The 20,285-nt window shown below is 38.1% G+C and overlaps 1 protein-coding gene across 2 annotated transcripts in view; it reads right to left on the bottom strand.

The window, feature by feature from the left end:
* The window catches only part of LOC133650735 (tumor necrosis factor alpha-induced protein 2-like), a 55,064-nt gene that overhangs the window by 34,151 nt on the left and 628 nt on the right, over positions 1 to 20,285 (bottom strand). The window contains exons 1-3 of one of the 2 annotated variants that reach the window (XM_062048330.1): positions 17,783 to 17,808; positions 10,703 to 11,266; positions 3,863 to 4,083 (exon numbers count right to left, since the gene is read on the bottom strand). In XM_062048330.1, the coding sequence (XP_061904314.1) occupies positions 3,863 to 4,083; positions 10,703 to 11,266; positions 17,783 to 17,793 (796 nt within the window). In that variant the 5' untranslated portion in view covers positions 17,794 to 17,808. Of the gene's footprint in view, positions 1 to 3,862; positions 4,084 to 10,702; positions 11,267 to 17,782; positions 17,809 to 20,285 lie in introns of those variants that run through there. The other variant, XM_062048331.1, reaches the window with a different exon arrangement.

The raw sequence follows: 20,285 nt of genomic DNA, 5'->3' as shown, positions 1-20,285 counted from the left end.
GACTCAAAATCAAAAATGGCTAAACCAAAAACAGACAGCATTTGTTAACATTAGTGGTTTAAGAGAACAGATAAATACATGTCTATATATGTTATAATTTGTCATAATTGATTTGTAAATGTGAGTGTGAATGTTGTCTGTGGTGTTGGCCCTACGATGAGGTGGCGACTTGTCCAGGGTGTACCCCGCCTTCCCCCCAAATGCAGCTGATATAGGCTCCAGCACTCCCTGCGCCCCCAAAAGGGACAAGCGGTAGAAAATGGATGGATGTTGGGTATAATGACTGTTATTCAGGCAAAATACACAAAAAACATCATCCAGAAGGAAATAATATGGAGATGCTATGTGTTGTTATTTTCCTGTTGAACTCGGGAGTAATATCAACCACTTTTCCAAACACAGCTTTTATAAGACAACTTTGGTTGCGTGCGTCGTGTATATTAGTGGCATACCTGTCAATGTTTGCATTCCAAAATATACTGCAGGACATTTCCCAGAAAAAAATGGGAAATTAGGTATTTTAATTTTGATCTAAAAATCACTGTTAAATCAATAAAAATTGTAGCATAAACATTTCAATTGTTTATATCGTAATTTTAACTCCAGCAACGCTACTGCTTTGCAGTACCATTTTAGACTCATAGACTTTGCGTTGAGCGCTGGCAGAGCATGGATGTCAACATCTTAGCAGAGACGGAATGCACAATGGAAACTAAACCCACAAAACTCGAAGAGTGATTGATGCCTAAAAAGGGAAGAGGAACACCTTTCTTTAGCTTTGGTTTGGATTTGGATTTGAAAAGGCAGACACCAACCCAGCAACATGTTGCCAAAAAGTCGATGCTTAAGACTTGAACACGTCTGTTTTTTGTTTTATTTTATCACTTGAAGACACGACATTAAAGAAAAGTACAGAGACAGTGTTAAGTGTTAGGTGTTAAAACGCTTGCACTTAAGATAATTTGTATTGTTTTGTGATTGTATTGTCCTGTCTATAGCTGCAATGTTTTTTTATAAATAAAAGGAGGAAAGATTAGCAAATTTGATGTTTATTTAATGTGTATACAATATAAATGCATATATATATATATATATATATATATATATATATATATATATATATATATATATATATATATATAGACATATATATATACATATATATCTATATATATACTGTATACAGTATACAGTGAGTAAGGAAAGTATTCACACCTTTAAATTGTTCACTCTTTGTTTCATTGCAGCATATACAAAAAATATATTTCTCATTAATGTGGGCTCAGCACCCCATGTTGACAAATGTATTATAAGAGAAAAACTGAAATATCACGTGGTCATAAGTATTCAGACCCTTTGCTGTGACACTCATATTTAACTCACATGCTGTCCAATTCCTTCTGATCTTCCTTGAGATGATTCTGCTCCTTCATTGGAGTCCCGCTGTGTTTAATTAAACTAATTGGAGTGATTAGGAAAGACACCTGTCTATTTAAGACCTTGTGAGACAGTGTGAGTCAGATCAAATGAGAGTCATGAGGTCGAAGAAACTGCCAAATGAGCTCAGAGACAGAATTGTGGCAAGGCACATATCTGGCAAAGGTTATAAAATAATTCCTGCAGCACTCAAAGTTCCTAAAAGCACATAATCCTTAAAAAATAAGTTTGGAAGGACCACAACTCTTCCTTGACCTGGCCGTCCAGTCAAACTGAGCAATCGTGGGAGAAGAGCCTATGTGAGAGAAGTAAGGAAGAACCCCAAGATCACTGTGGCTGAGCTCCAGATATGCAGTAGGGAGATGGGTGAAAGTTCCACAAAGTCCACTGTCCAGTCCTACACCAATTGGAACTTTATGGAAGAGTGGCCCGACGGAAGCCTCTCCTCAGACATATGAAAAGTCCGCTTAGAGTTTGCCAAAAAAACACATGAAGGACTACGAGACTATGAGAAATAAGATTCTCTTGATTTTTTTAAAGTTAGTTCTAAGCGATATGTGTGGAGAAAACCAAGCACTGCTCATCACATGCCCAATACAATCCCAACAGTGAAACATGGTGATGGCAGCATCATGTTATGGGGGTGTTTTTCAGCTGCAGGGACAGGACGACTGGTTGCAATTGAAGGAAAGATGAATGTGGCCAAATACAGAAATATCCTGGAAGAAAAACCTCTTCCAGAGTATTTAGGACTTTAGACTCGGCCGAAGGTTCACCTTCCAAAAAGACAATGACCCTAAGGACACAGCTAAAATAACAAAGACTTGGCTTTGAAACAACTCTGTGACCATTTTTTACTGGCCGAGCCAGAGCCCTGACCTAAACCCAATTGAGCATATCTGGAGAGACTTGAAAATGGCTGTCCACCAACGTTCACCAACCAACATGGCAGAACTGGAAAGGATCTGCAAGGAAGAATGGCTCCCCAAATCCATGTGTGGAAAAACTTGTTGCATCATTCCCAAGAATACTCATGGTTGTACTAGCTCAAAAGGGTGCGTCTTCTCAATACTGAGCAAAGGGTCTGAATAATTATGACCATGTGAAATTTTTCTTTTTCTTTTTTTACTGAATTAGCAAAAAAAATCTACATTTCTGTTTAATTATGCCTTTCTGCTGGGTGTACCTTAATCAGGAATAAAATGATTTTTGATTTTAGCAAATGGCTGCAATGAAACAAAGAGTAAACCATTTAAAGGGATCTGAAAACTTTACCCACTGTTTATGTGTGTGTGTGATATATATATATATATATATATATATATATATATATATATATATATATATATATATATATATATATATATATATATATATATATATATATATATATATATATATATATATATATATATATATATATATATATGTATATATATATATATATATATACATATGTATATATATATATATATATATATATATATATATATATATATGTATATATATATATATATATATATATATACATATATATATATATATATATGTATATATATATATATATACATATGTATATATATATATATATATATATATATATATATATATATATATATATATATATATATATATATATATATATATATATATGTATATATATATATATGATATATATATGTCTTAATTAGATTATCCAAAAAATAGTGCTCGATACCGTGGTAGAGCGTAATATGTAACATACATATATGATATATATATATATATATATGTATATATATATATATATATATATATATATATATATATATATATATATATATATATATATATATATATATATATATATATATATATATATATATATATATATATATATATATATATATATATATATATATATACATATATATATATACATATATATATATATATCATATATATATATATCATATATATGTATATATATATATATATATGATATATATATATATATGTATATATATATATATATATATATATATGTATATTAGGGTTGTATGGTATACCGGTATTAATAAATTGTAAACGAGACCTTTGAAATGCTGTGCTAGAGGCTGAGGCGCATGATGTTGAGTAGGGCTGGGCGATATGGCCTTTTTATTAACATCTCAATATTTTTAGGCCATGTCACGATACACGATATATATCTCGATATTGGGGGGTGTATTAGTATACAGCCTCCAAATAAAATTCTGCTCCAATTTAGCCTTGGTTGGCACTAAGCACATTGCAGTGATTCACATTTTTGTTTTTTTTTTACATAAAAAAAATGTATTGTGTGTCAATCACCAAGTGAGGATGTGCCTGAGAATAACCCAGCAAAGCGTTGGAACTTACTCCAAAAATACATATTCTTAGTAACTCATGCTTTCCTGTACTCTACCTGAGAGGGGCTCTCTGGTTTGGACCACTGGCTCCTCCTCCTCCTCTGCTTCCTCCTCAGTCCCCTGGGAGGCCTTGTCGGACATGGATTCCCTCTTCAGCTTGCCCAGACTGACCATCCTGAGGAAGGACGGCCTCCTGGATGCCTCCGCCTCACCGTCTGCATTCAGGTCCCCACAGGGCAGGTTTTCTCTGTGCTCCTCCTTACGACGGCCTGTAATGCTACGTAAAAAAAGAAGACAGTAAATCAACACTCCTGGTGGGAAGAATGTGTTACTGCATTGGAAGTTTAGCTTATTTCTATTTTATGATTATAGACAAACTGTTAGCAACGCGACAAAACTGTGATGTTCTTTTCTATAATACTAATAATTACTAGGTGTGACCCTTGAGTATTGGCCGATACTGATATTGATCTGATATGATACCAGCACAGCTCATAGACACTTTTGTTATTTTGTAGCGTGGAATGTTTGAAAAAGCTTGATCAAGTTAAATTAGTCAAAGAAAGAACAATGGTAAGTATTAAAAACACTAACCTATTTTATTTATTATTTACCGTTTGGAATGGACTTACGCATTTTTTCAAGGGGCTGTTTGCATACTGCTCACAGTTTTATGTTTCGAAGCAAAAAACATAACAAAAACACCATTGGCTCGCTTACGTTACCATTAGTGGTTAACAGAACACATTTGTGTTAAAAATGTATATATTTTTCCCAATTACTAAGTTTATGTAATAACCCTAAGTTATCATTAATAAAACGATTTACCAATTGAACTGGTGGCAGAAAACAGTATGTGCATGTAAACAATGTAGATTCACATAAAAAGATTATAACACATGGCGTACCCCAAGATTCTATACTAGGACCAAAATAGTTTAAATGTCTATATTAATAATGTCTGTAAAATCTTAAAAAAAAACTAAACCGTATTTCTCTTTGCTGATGATACAAGCCTGTGCTGTTCTGGGCAAGACCTTGGCCAGCTCCTAAAGACCGTAAAGAGTGAACTCTTAATTCTAAAGCAATAGTTTGATGCTAATAAACTATCAAGCAATTTAAATAAAACAAAATATATAATTTTTGGAAATAAGAAAATTAACATACCGTGTCACATAAAAATTGTTGATATGGAAATAAAAAGGGTGTATTCAACACATTTTTGGGGAATCTATGTAGATGACAAATAAAATTGGAAACTGCACATAAATATACTCTAGACAAAGATGGCAAAAATTATTGATATGTTTTATAAAATTAAAAACTCTGTAAATCAAAATTGTTTAACATGCTATACAATTATTTCGTACTTCCATATCTCCATTATTGTGTTGAAATCTGGGGTAATAATTATAAATCAAACATCAACTCTATGTTCTTACCCCAAAAGAAAGTACCGTATTTTTCGGAGTATAAGTCGTTTCGGAGTATAAGTCGCACCTGCCGAAAATGCATGATAAAGAAGGAAAAAAACATATGCATTTTTTGGGGAAATGTATTTGATAAAACCCAACACCAAGAATAGACATTTGAAAGGCAATTTAAAATAAATAAAGAATAGTGAACAACAGGCTGAATAAGTGTACGTTATATGACACATAAATAACCAACTGAGAACGTGCCTGGTATGTTAACGTAACGTAAGAGTCATTCAAATAACTATAACATATAGAACATGCTATACGTTTACCAAACAATCTGTCACTCCTAATCGCTAAATCCGATGAAATCTTATACGTCTAGTCCCTTACGTGAATGAGCTAAATAATATTATTTGATGTTTTACGATAATGTGTTAATAATTTCACACATAATCGCTCCTGAGTATAAGTCGCACCCCCGGCCAAACTATGAAAAAAACTGCGATTTATAGTCCGAAAAATACGGTAATTATAATTGGAAATTATGCAGATTATTATGCTCATTACCAATGCTCAATTTCATTAAAAACATTAAAACTGCATGATCTTATTGACCTCAACACTGCTATTTTGATGTATAAAGCTCATAACCGAATGCTGCCCTAGTGTCTCCAGGACAGGTTCAAATCCAGAGAGAGTCCATATGACCTCAGAGGTTCATCCGTCTTTCAGAAAGCAAACTATTTTAAAAAGTAGATGTGTGTCCGTCAAAGGGTTAATCTGTGGAACAGCCTGGATCCATCCATCCATTTTCTACCGCTTGTCCCTTTCGGGGTCGCGGGGGATGCTGGAGCGTATCTCAGCTGCATTCGGGCGGAAGGCGGGGTACACCCTGGACAAGTCGCCACCTCATCGCAGGGCCAACACAGATAGACAGACAACATTCACACTCACATTCACACACTAGGGTCAATTTAGCGTTGGCAATCAACCTATGATGCCTTAAAATGTTCCAGTTCCATTTACACATTAAAAAAAACACTTTAAGACCAATGTCGCTCCAGAATAAACACCAGGAGTTAATACTATGATCAATGTTATTAACAAAACTAAATGTGGGACATAAATAATAATAGTGATATAAGTGTTTGTTTATAATATATTATTGGTACAAATGCTTAACCAACATGTTTGAGTGTACATGGATATTTCACAATTGTTGGTCTTTGTCTTTACTGTGTATTTATTTGAACAGTTGTTATGCTTTGTACAAGGTGTATTCGTAATATTATAGAAATGTCACAGTTCTATGAAGCTCAAGATCAGAGCCTGATGTCTTCCGGTTTTACTACATCTTGGATTTGAGTTCGTTTGAGTTAGTTAACAGGGTTAACTTCAAGTGCTTAACTTCAGCTTAGACCCTTTCGCAGGGCCGGCCCGTGGCATAGGCTGTATAGGCAAATGCTAAGGGCGCCGTCCATCAGGTGCGCCACGCCAGTGCCACAAATGTTGGAGAAAAAAAAGAAAAAAAGTTATTATTTCTAAATAAATAAAATAATCCCACATTAATTCAAATGCAAAGTAAAGCCTATTTAATAGAAATATTATTTGTTACAACATTACGCCCCCCCCCCCCCCTTTCCCCCGCACGGTGCGCCCCCTCCCTTCCCGTATCATGACTGTTTATGGACGTCACCGCATCAAAAAATCAACACAAGATGTCAAAACGGCCAAAACTCTCAGGTGCCCAGGGAAGAAAAAACAGAAAAGAAGAGGAGGAGAAACGAGAAAAAGACAGAGGTAGCAGGGAGGTAACGTTAGCCTACAAGAAATTATTTGTCTGTTACAGAATGTGATAGTAACCTGGCTTTTTAGCATTAAGCTAATGTTACATAATTCGGCAATTGCTAATCAATAAATAGCTAGTTCTGTTTTAACGTCGGGTTAATATTGTGGAGGGGGCTAAATTGTTATGGAAAATAATAATGTAACGTTAGGTAATTACAGTACTCCCACCTTACATTCCTCAGGGACATTTGTATTAGATCTTTTAAGCAGGTGTTTTTTGTTTACATTGTTATTGCCTTCTGGTTAGCTAATGTTTGCCCTGCAGGTAATAGTCACTTTTCCACCCCTTTATATATTAGGTATAGTTGTAAGCCTAGTTGTTAAAGTGCACATCATTAATGTTAATTAAGCAATATCACATGAGAGGGAATGCTGTTTTTTTATTTAAGCACTGCTGTGATTCGGTTAAAGATAATCATAACATAACATTCTCATATAATATGTTAATTTGCTTTCTTTAAGTAAAAAAAAAAGGTCAAAGACAAAGCTATTCGGTTTCTTGTGAGTATATACACTTCACTGCCGATGTGGGGGGGCGCCACCTAAAATCTTGCCTAGGGCGCCAGATTGGTTAGGGCCAGGCCTGCCCTTTCGGTCTGTAAAATTGTCAATTTATGAATTTATGGATGCACAATTGTTCTTGGTTTTTTGTTGGCCTCTGACTGAAGAAATATTAATAAAAAGATTTAAAAAAAAATAAACTAGAGGAAAGGAATCTGTGAATATGCGGGAAAGCAAATGCAGAAATGTACATGTTACTGTTGACATTTGTGGTAAATGTATTCGTAATTGAAAAAAACTAAGTTTTACACTTTTTTGGGCTTCGTCCCACAACTGTTTTTCTAATAATTGAACAAAAGGACATTTGTTAATTGAAGATCCTTAAGAGTAGACAGTGAAATGTATATGGGTGTATTGTGCAATGTGACATTGGAAATTTAAGGCTAAAAGCCAGATAGCGATATTTTACTCACTTGTTTGGCTAAGAAATAATGTAAGAACAGTTCAAATGGAAATTTGAGTCATTTAAACTTAGGGTTGTCCCGATACCAATATTTTGGTACCGGTAGTAAAACGTATTTCGATACTTTTCCATGCGTTTCTAAATGAAGGGGACCACAAAAAAGGCATTATTGGCTTTATTTTAACACAAAATCTTACGGCCCATTAAACATATGTTTCTTATTGCAATCGAAGAACAATTTTGTCCGTAAATAAAATAGTGAACATACTAGACAACTTGTCTTTTATTAGTAAGTAAACACAGGCTCCCAATTTGGCTGCTGACGTAAGCCATAAGATGTTGTGTCATTTGAAATTAATTTTGTCAGAATTATGAGGGACAAGCTGTAGAAATGCATCATTAATCTACTTGTTCATTTACTGTTAATATCTGATCATTTTCTGTTTTAACATGTTCCATCAACACTTCTGTTAAAATGTAATAAACATGCTTTACATTAGTTTTGGATGACACCACAAATTTGGGTATCGATTCGATACCAAGTAGTTAAAGGATCATACATTGGTCATATTTAAAGTCCTCATGTGTCCAGGGACATATTTCCTGAGTTTATAAACATAATATAAATTTAAAAAAGGAAAAAAGATTTTGTGATGCTAAAAAATATCGATGTAATCATTGTAGCGTCGACGAGATACGCTCTTGTACTTGGTATCATTACAGTGGATGTCAGGTGTAGATCCACCCATGGCATTTGTTAGCGGTGAGCTATTGTATCCTCCTATGGTGTGTAATGAAGCATGTTTAGCTATTCCTCGTCCTGCAGTGATGATACTTTTAAGAAACTTACTTTATTTGTCGGCATGGAGGCAAGGATTAGTGATTTAGAAGTAGATAAAACACTGCAGACTGCGGATGGACGTTAGCCGCTAGTTAGCTAGCTATGTTTTAAAGCACCTCTTGTAGAGCAGGGTTTCAGTGTTATAGCTTCACCTTTATTGTTAGTTTTTAAGCCAAAATGCGTCCATTCTCCCTTTTCTGTCGACACACAGTGTCTGTTTTTAAAGGCCTACTGAAACCCACTACTACCGACCACGCAGTCTGATAGTTTATGTGAAATCTTAACATTGCAACAGATGCCAATACGGCCGGGTTAGATTAGTAAAGTGCAATTTTAAATTTCCCGCGAAATATTCTGCTAAAAACGTCTCGGTATGATGACGTTTGCGCGTGACGTCACGGATTGTGCAAAAATATTGGGACACCATTGTGGCCAGCTATTAAGTCGTCTGTTTTCATCGCAAAATTCCACAGTATTCTGGACATCTGTGTTGGTGAATCTTTTGCAGTTTGTTTAATGAACAATGAAGACAGCAAAGAAGAAAGCTGTAGGTGGTATCGGTGTATTAGCGGCTGGCTGCAGCAAAACAACCAGGAGGACTTTGAGTTGGATAGCAGACGCGCTACCGTGAGTACGCAGCTTTGGCTTCCAAACATTTGATCGCTTGCCCGTACGTACGTGCCGCTATGTGCATGTCACGTACGTAACTTTGGGGAAATATATGTGCTGTATGAACTTTACGGAGGTGAACGGTACTTTGGGCTGTGGGATTGAGTGTGTTGGGCGGGTGTTTGAGTTGCATTGGTGGGTTATATGGACAGGAGGGTGGAGGTGTTTGTTATGCGGATTAATTTGTGGCATATTAAATATAAGCCTGGTTGTGTTGTGGCTAATAGAGTATATATACTGTATGTCTTGTGTTTATTTACTGTTTTAGTCATTCCCAGCTGAATATCAGGTCCCACCCGCCTCTCACAGCATCTTCCCTATCTGAATCGCTTCCACTGCCCTCTAATCCTTCACTCTCACTACCTCATCCACGAATCTTTCATCCTCGCTCAAATTAATGGGGTAATCGTCGCTTTCTTGGTCCGAATCGCTCTCGCTGCTGGTGGCCATAATTGTAAACAATGTGCAGATGTGAGGAGCTCCACAACCTGTGACGTCACGCTACTTCCGGTACAGGCAAGGCTTTTTAATCAGCGACCAAAAGTTGCGAACTTTATCGTCGATGTTCTCTACTAAATCCTTTCAGCAAAAATATGGCAATATCGCAAAATGATCAAGTATGACACATAGAATGGACCTGCTATCCCCATTTAAATAGGAAAATTTCATTTCAGTAGGCCTTTAAGTACTTTGTGATTGTGCGCTGCCGAACACGCCCCTCTGCTCGTAAAACCAGAATTGTCACGACCTGACAACGGCACGCCGTCACCGCCGTTAAGATTCATTAGTATCGCGGTACTTTACTAGTACTGGTATACAGTACAACCCTATTAGAACTATTAAGTTGCTTTAAAAAAAGCTTTAATGACAAACAAACAAGTGTTTGGAAATGACCTAGCTTACCTGACACACAACTGGAGAGATGGTCACATGATAAGCATGCAGGTAGGACACATTTAAAGCGTTGCTGAGTCGTACATTAAAAGTAAAGTATTTCCATCATAGTTATTTTCGATAGTTGTATACAAATGTTATGTTTGGGTCTTAGTTTGTATCAAACATATTGTTGTATAGTTTGAGTGCATTGTCTTATCCAACACCATATAACAGCACAGCAAAAACAATGTTGATTATGATTCCCACTTTTCCTCACCGTAACAGAGTCATAATTCCTTCTGAGCTCCTGCGTAGTCCTTTACTTTTGTCCCTCTCTGTCGGGAGCGTGTTTGAGTCTCCAGGGCTATAGTGGGGAGAGTTGTTCCCCCACACGCTCCTGCCGGATTTGCGGAGCCCCTTTCCTAGTTTTCCAAGGGTCTTCAGTGGAGACACGCCACAAATCCTCTCTAGGGTTCCCCGGAGTGGTTTTCCTTTGTGGTTTACCGCACCGTGTCTTTCAGCGTTCAGCTCGTTTTCCTCCTCTTCTCCATCACGGGCCGACCTGAGCTGCAGGGTACCCCTGACCTCCCCCATGATGAGGCCCGCGTCACCTTCGCCCCTCTCGTCTTCATCCAGGTCCACATCCTCAAAGGGGTTGAGGTTCTTGTTCAGCTCCTTGAGCTCGTTCAGCTCCTTCAGATTATTCAAGTCTTTGAGGTCCAAGTCAAGCCGTGGGAGAATGAGCTCACCGTTGGCTCTGGGGAACTCATGGCAGCTCTTGGACCTTCCTGGGAGATTCTTCAGAATGGGCATGGTTGCACTTGCGATTGGAACTGATGGGCTGTAAAAACAATCAACAAAGCGTTAGTCAGTTTTTGTACGGGCAAACATTGAACATAATTCACTAGTCCACTGACAAAACAAAGAATATCACGCATTGGTGACTCAGTCTTGAGTTCGACTGCAAAATAATCCTCAATGGGGGGGCAAATAAAATTGCGAGTGCCAGCACTTTGATAAAAACAAAGTGAGAAACACTACTGAATTCAAAAGCTATATATATATATATACATGTTTTTATATATATATCTATATATATTTATATATATTTGTTTATATATATATATGTATGTATGTATATATATATATATATTTAGAGAGAGAGAGCGAGAGAAAGAGAGAGCACGGTGACATAGGGGTTTGTGCATGTGCCTCACAATAACAAAGTCTTGGGTTCGATCCCAGGCTCGGGGGTCTTTCTTTGTGGAATTTGCATGTTCTCCCCGTGACTGTGGGTGTTTTCTCCGGGTAGTCCGCCTTCCTCCCACCATGCACCTGGGGATAGGTTGATTGGCAACACTAAATTGGCCCTAGTGTGTGAATGTTGTCTGTCTATCTGTGTTGGCCCTGGTGTACCCCGCCTTCCTCCCGAGTGCAGCTGGAATAGGCTCCAGCCCCGCGCAACCCCGAAAGGGACAAGAAAACAGATGGATGGATGGACTCAAAGTTGAATTTAATTGTATGCAGTTATTTTGGATGCAAAACAACACTTTTAACACAAAATAGCAATTGTTTCTCCCTCAATGCCCAGCAGGGATAAAATCCAGTATGTCTGGCCCATATGCCACCAATGCACTGACACTGCGGGCCATGGGGGGTGACAATGTTGAGGAAAATCTCTTATTACTTTATATCCTGAACAATGATGGAGAAAATAGTGGCGAGGAATAATATCTTTAAATGAAGAGCCCTGTCATTTATTAAGTGACATTTTGCAAGCAACTCCTCACACAAAATGGAGCCCTCACGGATTGCGTGGTCCTCTACAACGCACATAATCTGCTAATAGGGTGGGGTGGCCCTGGGTACCACTGTAATATATCTCAATTGTCACGTGGGGGGGTCGCAGCTGGCTGTGGGGTTGTTCTTCCCATGCAAAAAACGGCTCCGGACGACAGCGTGAAGGTGAGCTTGGATTTATCCAAGATAAATCACTAAAACTATCACGCATGCAAACAATAAAGCAAAAAGGCAAGCGTGCCTAAAACACATGAAGCTTAATTACTTGGCATGGATGACATGGCATAATCAAACACTTACTTGACATAAACGCGTGACAAACACAATGCAGGCAGAACGAGTGATGAACAAAGGTAGACTTAAATAACAGTGACATGATTGGAACAAACAGGTGCGTGACATGACAGGTGAAAACTAATGGGTGACCATGGAAACCAAACCAAACAAGGAAGTGAAACCAGGAACTAAGAAAGTGTCCAAAAAAACAAACAGCACATGGCCAAAACAAAAACATGATAAACAGACATGACATCAATAACAGGGCCGTTTTTCTCATGAGACATGCTCTCCATTGAAATCCATGCCACCCATAAATAAAGCTATATTTTTGTATTTTGTCCTTTAATATATGTGGTTCACGCTACAAACGATCAAATGTAAAATTTAGTATGTTATGTATATACGAAACCCAAAACCAGTGAAGTTGGCACGTTGTGTAATTCGTAAATAAAAACAGAATACAAGGATTTGCGAATCCTTTTCAACTTATATTCAATTGAATACACTGCAAAGACAAGATATTTAATGTTCGAACTAAGAAACCTATTTTTTTTTTGCAAATAATCATTAACTTAGAATTTAATAGCAGCAACACATTGCAAAAATTTTGACACAGGGGCATTTTTACATGGCCTTTCCTTTTAACAACGCTCAGAAAACGTTTGGGAACTGAGGAGACCAATTTTTGAAGCTTTTCAGGTGGAATTCTTTCTCATTCTTGCTTAATGTACAGCTTAAGTTGTTCAACAGTCCAGGGTCTCCTTTGTGGTATTTTAGGCTTCATAATGCGCCACACATTTTCAATGGGAGACAGGTCTGGACAACAGGCAGGCCAGTCCAGTACCCACACTCTTTTACTATGAAGCCACGCTGTTGTAACACGTGCAGAATGTGGCTTGGCATTGTCTTGTTGAAATAAGCAGGGGCGTCCATGAAAAAGATGTTGCTTGGATGGCAACATATGTTGCTCCAAAACCTGTATGTACCTTTCAGCATTAATGGTGCCTTCACAGATGTGTAAGTTACCCATGCCTCGGGCACTAATACACCACCATACCATCACAGATGCTGGCTTTTCAACTTTGCGCCTAGAACAGTCTGAATGGTTCTTTTCCTCTTTGTTCCGGAGGACACGACTTCCACAGTTTCCAAAAACAATTTGAAATGTGGACTCGTCAGACCACAGAACACTTTTACACTTTATATCAGTCCATCTTAGCCGGCGGCGTTTCACTACAGATGTAGCGACGAACTGTAGTGACTGACAGTGGTTTTCTGAACTGTTCCTGAGCCGATGTGGTGATATCCTTTACACACTGATGTCGGTTTTTGATGCAGTACCGCCTGAGGAATCGAAGGTTCGTAATATCAACGCTTACGTGCAGTAATTTCTCCAGATTCTCTGAACCTTTTGATGATATTACGGACCGTAGATGTGAAATCCCTAAATTCCTTGCAATAGCTCATTAAGAAATGTTGTTCTTAAACTGTTCGACAATTTGCTCACGCATTTGTTCACAAAGTGGTGACCCTCGCCCCATCCTTGTTTGTGAATGACTGAGCATTTCATGGAAGTTGCTTTTATACCCAATCATGGCACCCACCTGTTCCCAATTGGCCTGTTCACCTGTGGGATGTTCCAAATAAGTGTTTGATGAGCATTCCTCAACTTTCTCAGACTTTTTTAACACTTGTGCCAGCTTTTTTGAAACATGTTGCAGGCATCAAATTCCAAATGAGCTAATATTTTCCAAAAATAACAAAGTTTTCCAGTCCGAACGTTAAGTATCTTGTCTTTGCAGTCTATTCAATTGAATATAGGTTAAAACGGATTTGCAAATCATTGTATTCTGTTTTTATTTACTACTTACACAACGTGCCAACTTCACTGGTTTTGGGTTTTGTATATATTTTTTATTTTTGCTGGGAAACTCAAAGCACTGACATCTTCACGTGTGACCATAACCCAATGTCTCATACATTATATTGTTCAATTGTTTGTAGTGCGAACCATGTACAGTAATATAAATGCCAAAATAAAACAATTTAAAAATTATTGTAAGGATTGGACTCAGTTGAAAGATTACTTGGATTCATGCAAATGCGTGGATGCAGGAGCTGCATGAATCCTAATGGGGAGCACATCTCGCCAGAGCTATACACCAGGGCTATAAAATGACGGTCTGGGGCCAAATCTGGCCCCAGACCGAGTTCAGTTAAAAAAGACTAACATTTTTGCAGCAGATTCCTAAAAACACCTGAGTGTTATCACAGAGATTATTTTTGATAAGCTTTTTTGTAGTAGGCCCATAAAAACAGCAGAGCACTCCTGTTGCATATGAAGAGAAATGAAACAAAAAAGGATTTGCAACAAAAAATTTTACATTTAAAAAAATAAAAAATAAAGAAAAAAATTAATACATCTATATATATACACTACCGTTCAAAAGTTTGGGGTCACCCAAACAATTTTGTGGAATAGCCTTCATTTCTAAGAACAAGAATAGACTGTCGAGTTTCAGATGAAAGTTCTCTTTTTCTGGCCATTTTGAGCGTTTAATTGACCCCACAAATGTGATGTTCCAGAAACTCAATCTGCTCAAAGGAAGGTCAGTTTTGTAGCTTCTGTAACGAGCTAAACTGTTTTCAGATGTGTGAACATGATTGCACGAGGGTTTTCTAATCATCAATTAGCCTTCTGAGCCAATGAGCAAACACATTGTACCATTAGAACACTGGAGTGATAGTTTCTGGAAATGGGCCTCTATACACCTATGTAGATATTGCACCAAAAACCAGACATTTGCAGCTAGAATAGTCATTTACCACATTAGCAATGTATAGAGTGTATTTCTTTAAAGTTAAGACTAGTTTAAAGTTATCTTCATTAAAAAGTACAGTGCTTTTCCTTCAAAAATAAGGACATTTCAATGTGGCCCCAAACTTTTGAACGGTAGTGTATATATATATATATTAGGGGTGTGGGAAAAAATCGATTCGAATTCGAATCGCGATTCTCACGTTGTGCGATTCAGAATCGATTCTCATTTTTAAAAAATCGTTGTTTTTTTTTATTGTTTTTTTTATTTAATTTTTTTTATTAATCAATCCAACAAAACAATACACAGCAATACCATAACAATGCAATCCAATTCCAAAACCAAACCCGACCCAGCAACACTCAGAACGGCAATAAACAGAGCAATTGAGAGGAGACACAAACACGACACAGAACAATCCAAAAGTAGTGAAACAAAAATGAATATTATCAACAACAGTATCGATATTAGTCACAATTTCAACATAGCAGTGATTAAAAATCCCTCATTGACATTATCATTAGACATTTATAAAAATTAAAAAAAGAACAATAGTGTCACAGTGGCTTACACTTGCATCGCATCTCATAAGCTTGACAACACACTGTGTCCAATATTTTCACAAAGATAAAATAAGTCATATTTTTGTTTCATTTAATAGTTAAAACAAATTAACATTATTGCAATCAGTTGATAAAACATTGTAATTTACAATTATAAAAGCTTTTTAGAAAAATCTACTACTCTGCTTGCATGTCAGCAGACTGGGGTAGATCCTGCTGAAATCCTATGTATTGAATGAATAGAGAAGCGTTTTGAATCGGGAAAATATCGTTTTTGAATCGAGAATCGTGTTGAATCGAAAAGAAATCGATTTTGAATCGAATCGTGACCCCAAGAATCGATATTGAATCGAATCGTGGGACACCCAAAGATTCGCAGCCCTAATATATATATATATATATATATATATATATATATATATATATATATATATATATATATATATATATATATATATATACATACAGTATATATATACTCACACACACACACACACATATATATATATATATATATATACATACATACATACATACATACAGTATATATATACACATACACACACACATATATATATACATATATATATAAATATATATATATATAAATATATATATATATAAATATATATATAAATAAATATATATATATATATATATATATATATATATATACATACATATGTATATATATATATATATATATATATATATATATAAATATATATATATATATATATATATATATATATATATATATATATATATATATATATATATATATATATATATATATATATATATATATATATATATATTTATTAACATTTACCAATATACAAATATGTCAATTTTTTAAAATATATATTTGATATTTTTCCTATTAATCCTGTGCTTTAAAAAAAAACAATTATTAAATCACCAGGAGGTGTAATGTTAATGAAAAAATTTGGCCTTAAAACTCCTTAAAATCCTAGAGAGACTGAAATGTGTAAAGTTCAACCCTCAACTAATTTCTCACACACACACACAACATATTCAATATATCTATTAGAGATCGCACCTGTTTTGACACCTGACAACCAGTCGGCGTGAAAGCAAATAAACCAGAAGCTGACTTAAACAGGTGGCTTACCTGTAAAGAAAATCCTTGTTGCAGTTTTTCAATGCAGTGTCATCCTGGAGTGTGCAGGCTGTGCAAGAAAGTGTGTGTGACTGAAGAGTGTGTCTGAAAGTGTTTATGGACTCCAGAGAGCAATGTGGCTGTTGGAGCGCTATTGTGGTGGAAGGTGATACGTTTTCCTGAGGAAAGGCCTGTCCTGTTCCTTCTACCCCTCCTACACTAGCATATCTTTAGTCCCCCACCTTTGTACCCTGGGGATGACCCTCTACTTAGTAGTGTCATAGACAAAGAATAACTCTTACAATAATGAAATATCAAGTTCTCAAAAGTAATTCAAAATTAGGGGGGTCGCAGAAATGTCTATTCCCCTGGGTGGTCATAATTGAGGCTAATTAGGTGCACCGGTCCTGTGGGATTTGTTAACCTGTGCACACTTGAGTAGACAAGAGAGTATATTATCGCCTCCGACTGATGTTGATGGAGTTTGAATAGGATCATTTGAAAAAGATGAAGCAATGTACTTGAGTGCAAATTCCATTCCCGTTATAACGTTGGCGGAAGGCTTCAGACGGACGTATTCCGGTGAAAAAAACGATGCCGAACATTGGGGTTGTTGCCATATTGTTTGTGTGTAACACTACAGCTCAAGACCAATGTTGCAACGGCAGGGCGCCAATGTAACACAAAGGAAAATAGAGTGTGTGTGCAAATTGTTGTACTGTGCAACTTTAATGGAAAACCCAACAAACTGACCACATGAGTTGACACTTTACCTATATTGCATTTTTTCCTTGCAGCTCCTCTCTGCCACCTAGTGTACAAACTGAAAAGTGTCCTGACTGCAAAGGTAAAAAAAACAAAAAACATATATACATCAATATACATACAGTATATATACATATACGTTTTATATATATATATATATATATATATATATATATATATATATATATATATATATATATATATATATATATATATATATATATATATATATATATATATACATTTTAATATTTGGTTTACAAAAACACAGGATAAGTTTTTGTAAACCAATATATATATATATATATATATATATGTATATATATATATATATATATATATATATATATATATATATATATATATATATATATATATATATATATATATATATATATATATATATATATATATATATATATATATATATATATATCCATCCATCCATCCATCTTCTTCCGCTTATCCGAGGTCGGGTCGCGGGGGCAGCAGCTTAAGCAGGGAAGCCCAGACTTCCCTCTCCCCAGCCACTTCGTCCAGCTCCTCCCGGGGGATCCCGAGGCGTTCCCAGGCCAGCCGGGAGACATAGTCTTCCCAACGTGTCCTGGGTCTTCCTCGTGGCCTCCTACCGGTCGGACGTGCCCTAAACACCTCCCTAGGGAGGCGTTCGGGTGGCATCCTGACCAGATGCCCGAACCACCTCATCTGGCTCCTCTCGATGTGGAGGAGTAGCGGCTTTACTTTGAGCTCCCCCCGGATGGCAGAGCTTCTCACCCTATCTCTAAGGGAGAGCCCCGCCACCCGGCGGAGGAAACTCATTTCGGCCGCTTGTACCCGTAATCTTGTCCTTTCGGTCATAACCCAAAGCTCATGACCATAGGTGAGGATGGGAACGTAGATCTACCGGTAAATTGAGAGCTTTGCCTTCCGGCTCAGCTCCTTCTTCACCACAACGGATCGATACAGCGTCCGCATTACTGAAGACGCCGCACCGATCCGCCTGTCGATCTCACGATCCACTCTTCCCTCACTCGTGAACAAGACTCCGAGGTACTTGAACTCCTCCACTTGGGGCAGGGTCTCCTCCGCAACCCGGAGATGGCACTCCACCCTTTTCCGGGCGAGAACCATGGATTCGGACTTGGAGGTGCTGATTCTCATCCCAGTCGCTTCACACTCAGCTGCGAACCGATCCAGCGAGAGCTGAAGATCCTGGCCAGATGAAGCCATCAGGACCACATCATCTGCAAAAAGCAGAGACCTAATCCTGCAGCCAGCAAACCAGATCCCCTCAACGCATTGACTGCGCCTAGAAATTCTGTCCATAAAAGTTATGAACAGAATCGGTGACAAAGGGCAGCCTTGGCAGAGTCCAACTCTCACTGGAAACGTGTCCGACTTACTGCCGGCAATGCGGACCAAACTCTGGCACTGATCATACAGGGAGCGGACCGCCACAATCAGACAGTCCGATACCCCATACTCTCTGAGCACTCCCCACAGGACTTCCCGAGGGACACGGTCGAATGCCTTCTCCAAGTCCACAAAACACATGTAGACTGGTTGGGCAAACTCCCATGCACCCTCAAGGACCCTGCCGAGAGTATAGAGCTGGTCCACAGTTCCACGACCAGGACGAAAACCACACTGTTCCTTCTGAATCCGAGGTTCGACTATCCGGCGTAGCCTCCTCTCCAGCACACCTGAATAGACCTTACCGGGATGGCTGAGGAGTGTGATCCCACGATAGTTAGAACACACCCTCCGGTTCCCCTTCTTAAAGAGAGGAACCACCACCCCGGTCTGCCAATCCAGAGGTACCGCCCCCGATGTCCACGCGATGCTGCAGAGTCTTGTCAACTAAGACAGCCCCACAGCATCCAGAGCCTTAAGGAACTCTGGGCGGATCTCATCCACCCCCGGGGCCTTGCCACCGAGGAGCTTTCTAACTACCTCAGCAACCTCAGCCCCAGAAATAGGAGAGCCCACCACAGATTCCCCAGGCACTACTTCCTCATAGGAAGACGTGTTGGTGGGATTGAGGAGGTCTTCGAAGTATTCCCTCCACCGATCCACAACATCCGCAGTCGAGGTCAGCAGAACACCATCCTCACCATACACGGTGTTGATAGTGCACTGCTTCCCCTTCCTGAGGCGGCGGATGGTGGTCCAGAATCGCTTCGAAGCCGTCCGGAAGTCGTTTTCCATGGCTTCCCCGAACTCCTCCCATGTCCGAGTTTTTGCCTCCGCGACCGCCGAGGCCGCACACAGCTTGGCCTGTCGGTACCTGTCCGCTGCCTCAGGAGTCCTATGAGCCAAAAGAACCCGATAGGACTCCTTCTTCAGCTTGACGGCATCCCTCACCGCCGGTGTCCACCAACGGGTTCTAGGATTACTGCCACGACAGGCACCAACTACCTTGCGGCCACAGCTCCAATCAGCCGCCTCGACAATAGAGGTGCGGAACATGGTCCATTCGGACTCAATGTCCAGCACCTCCCTCGTGACATG

Source organism: Entelurus aequoreus, linkage group LG05, assembly GCF_033978785.1.
Source record: "Entelurus aequoreus isolate RoL-2023_Sb linkage group LG05, RoL_Eaeq_v1.1, whole genome shotgun sequence".
In the NCBI taxonomy this organism is placed as follows: domain Eukaryota; kingdom Metazoa; phylum Chordata; class Actinopteri; order Syngnathiformes; family Syngnathidae; genus Entelurus; species Entelurus aequoreus.
Note: the sequence above shows the minus strand (reverse complement) of the source record. Positions and strands in the feature narration are given on the sequence as shown.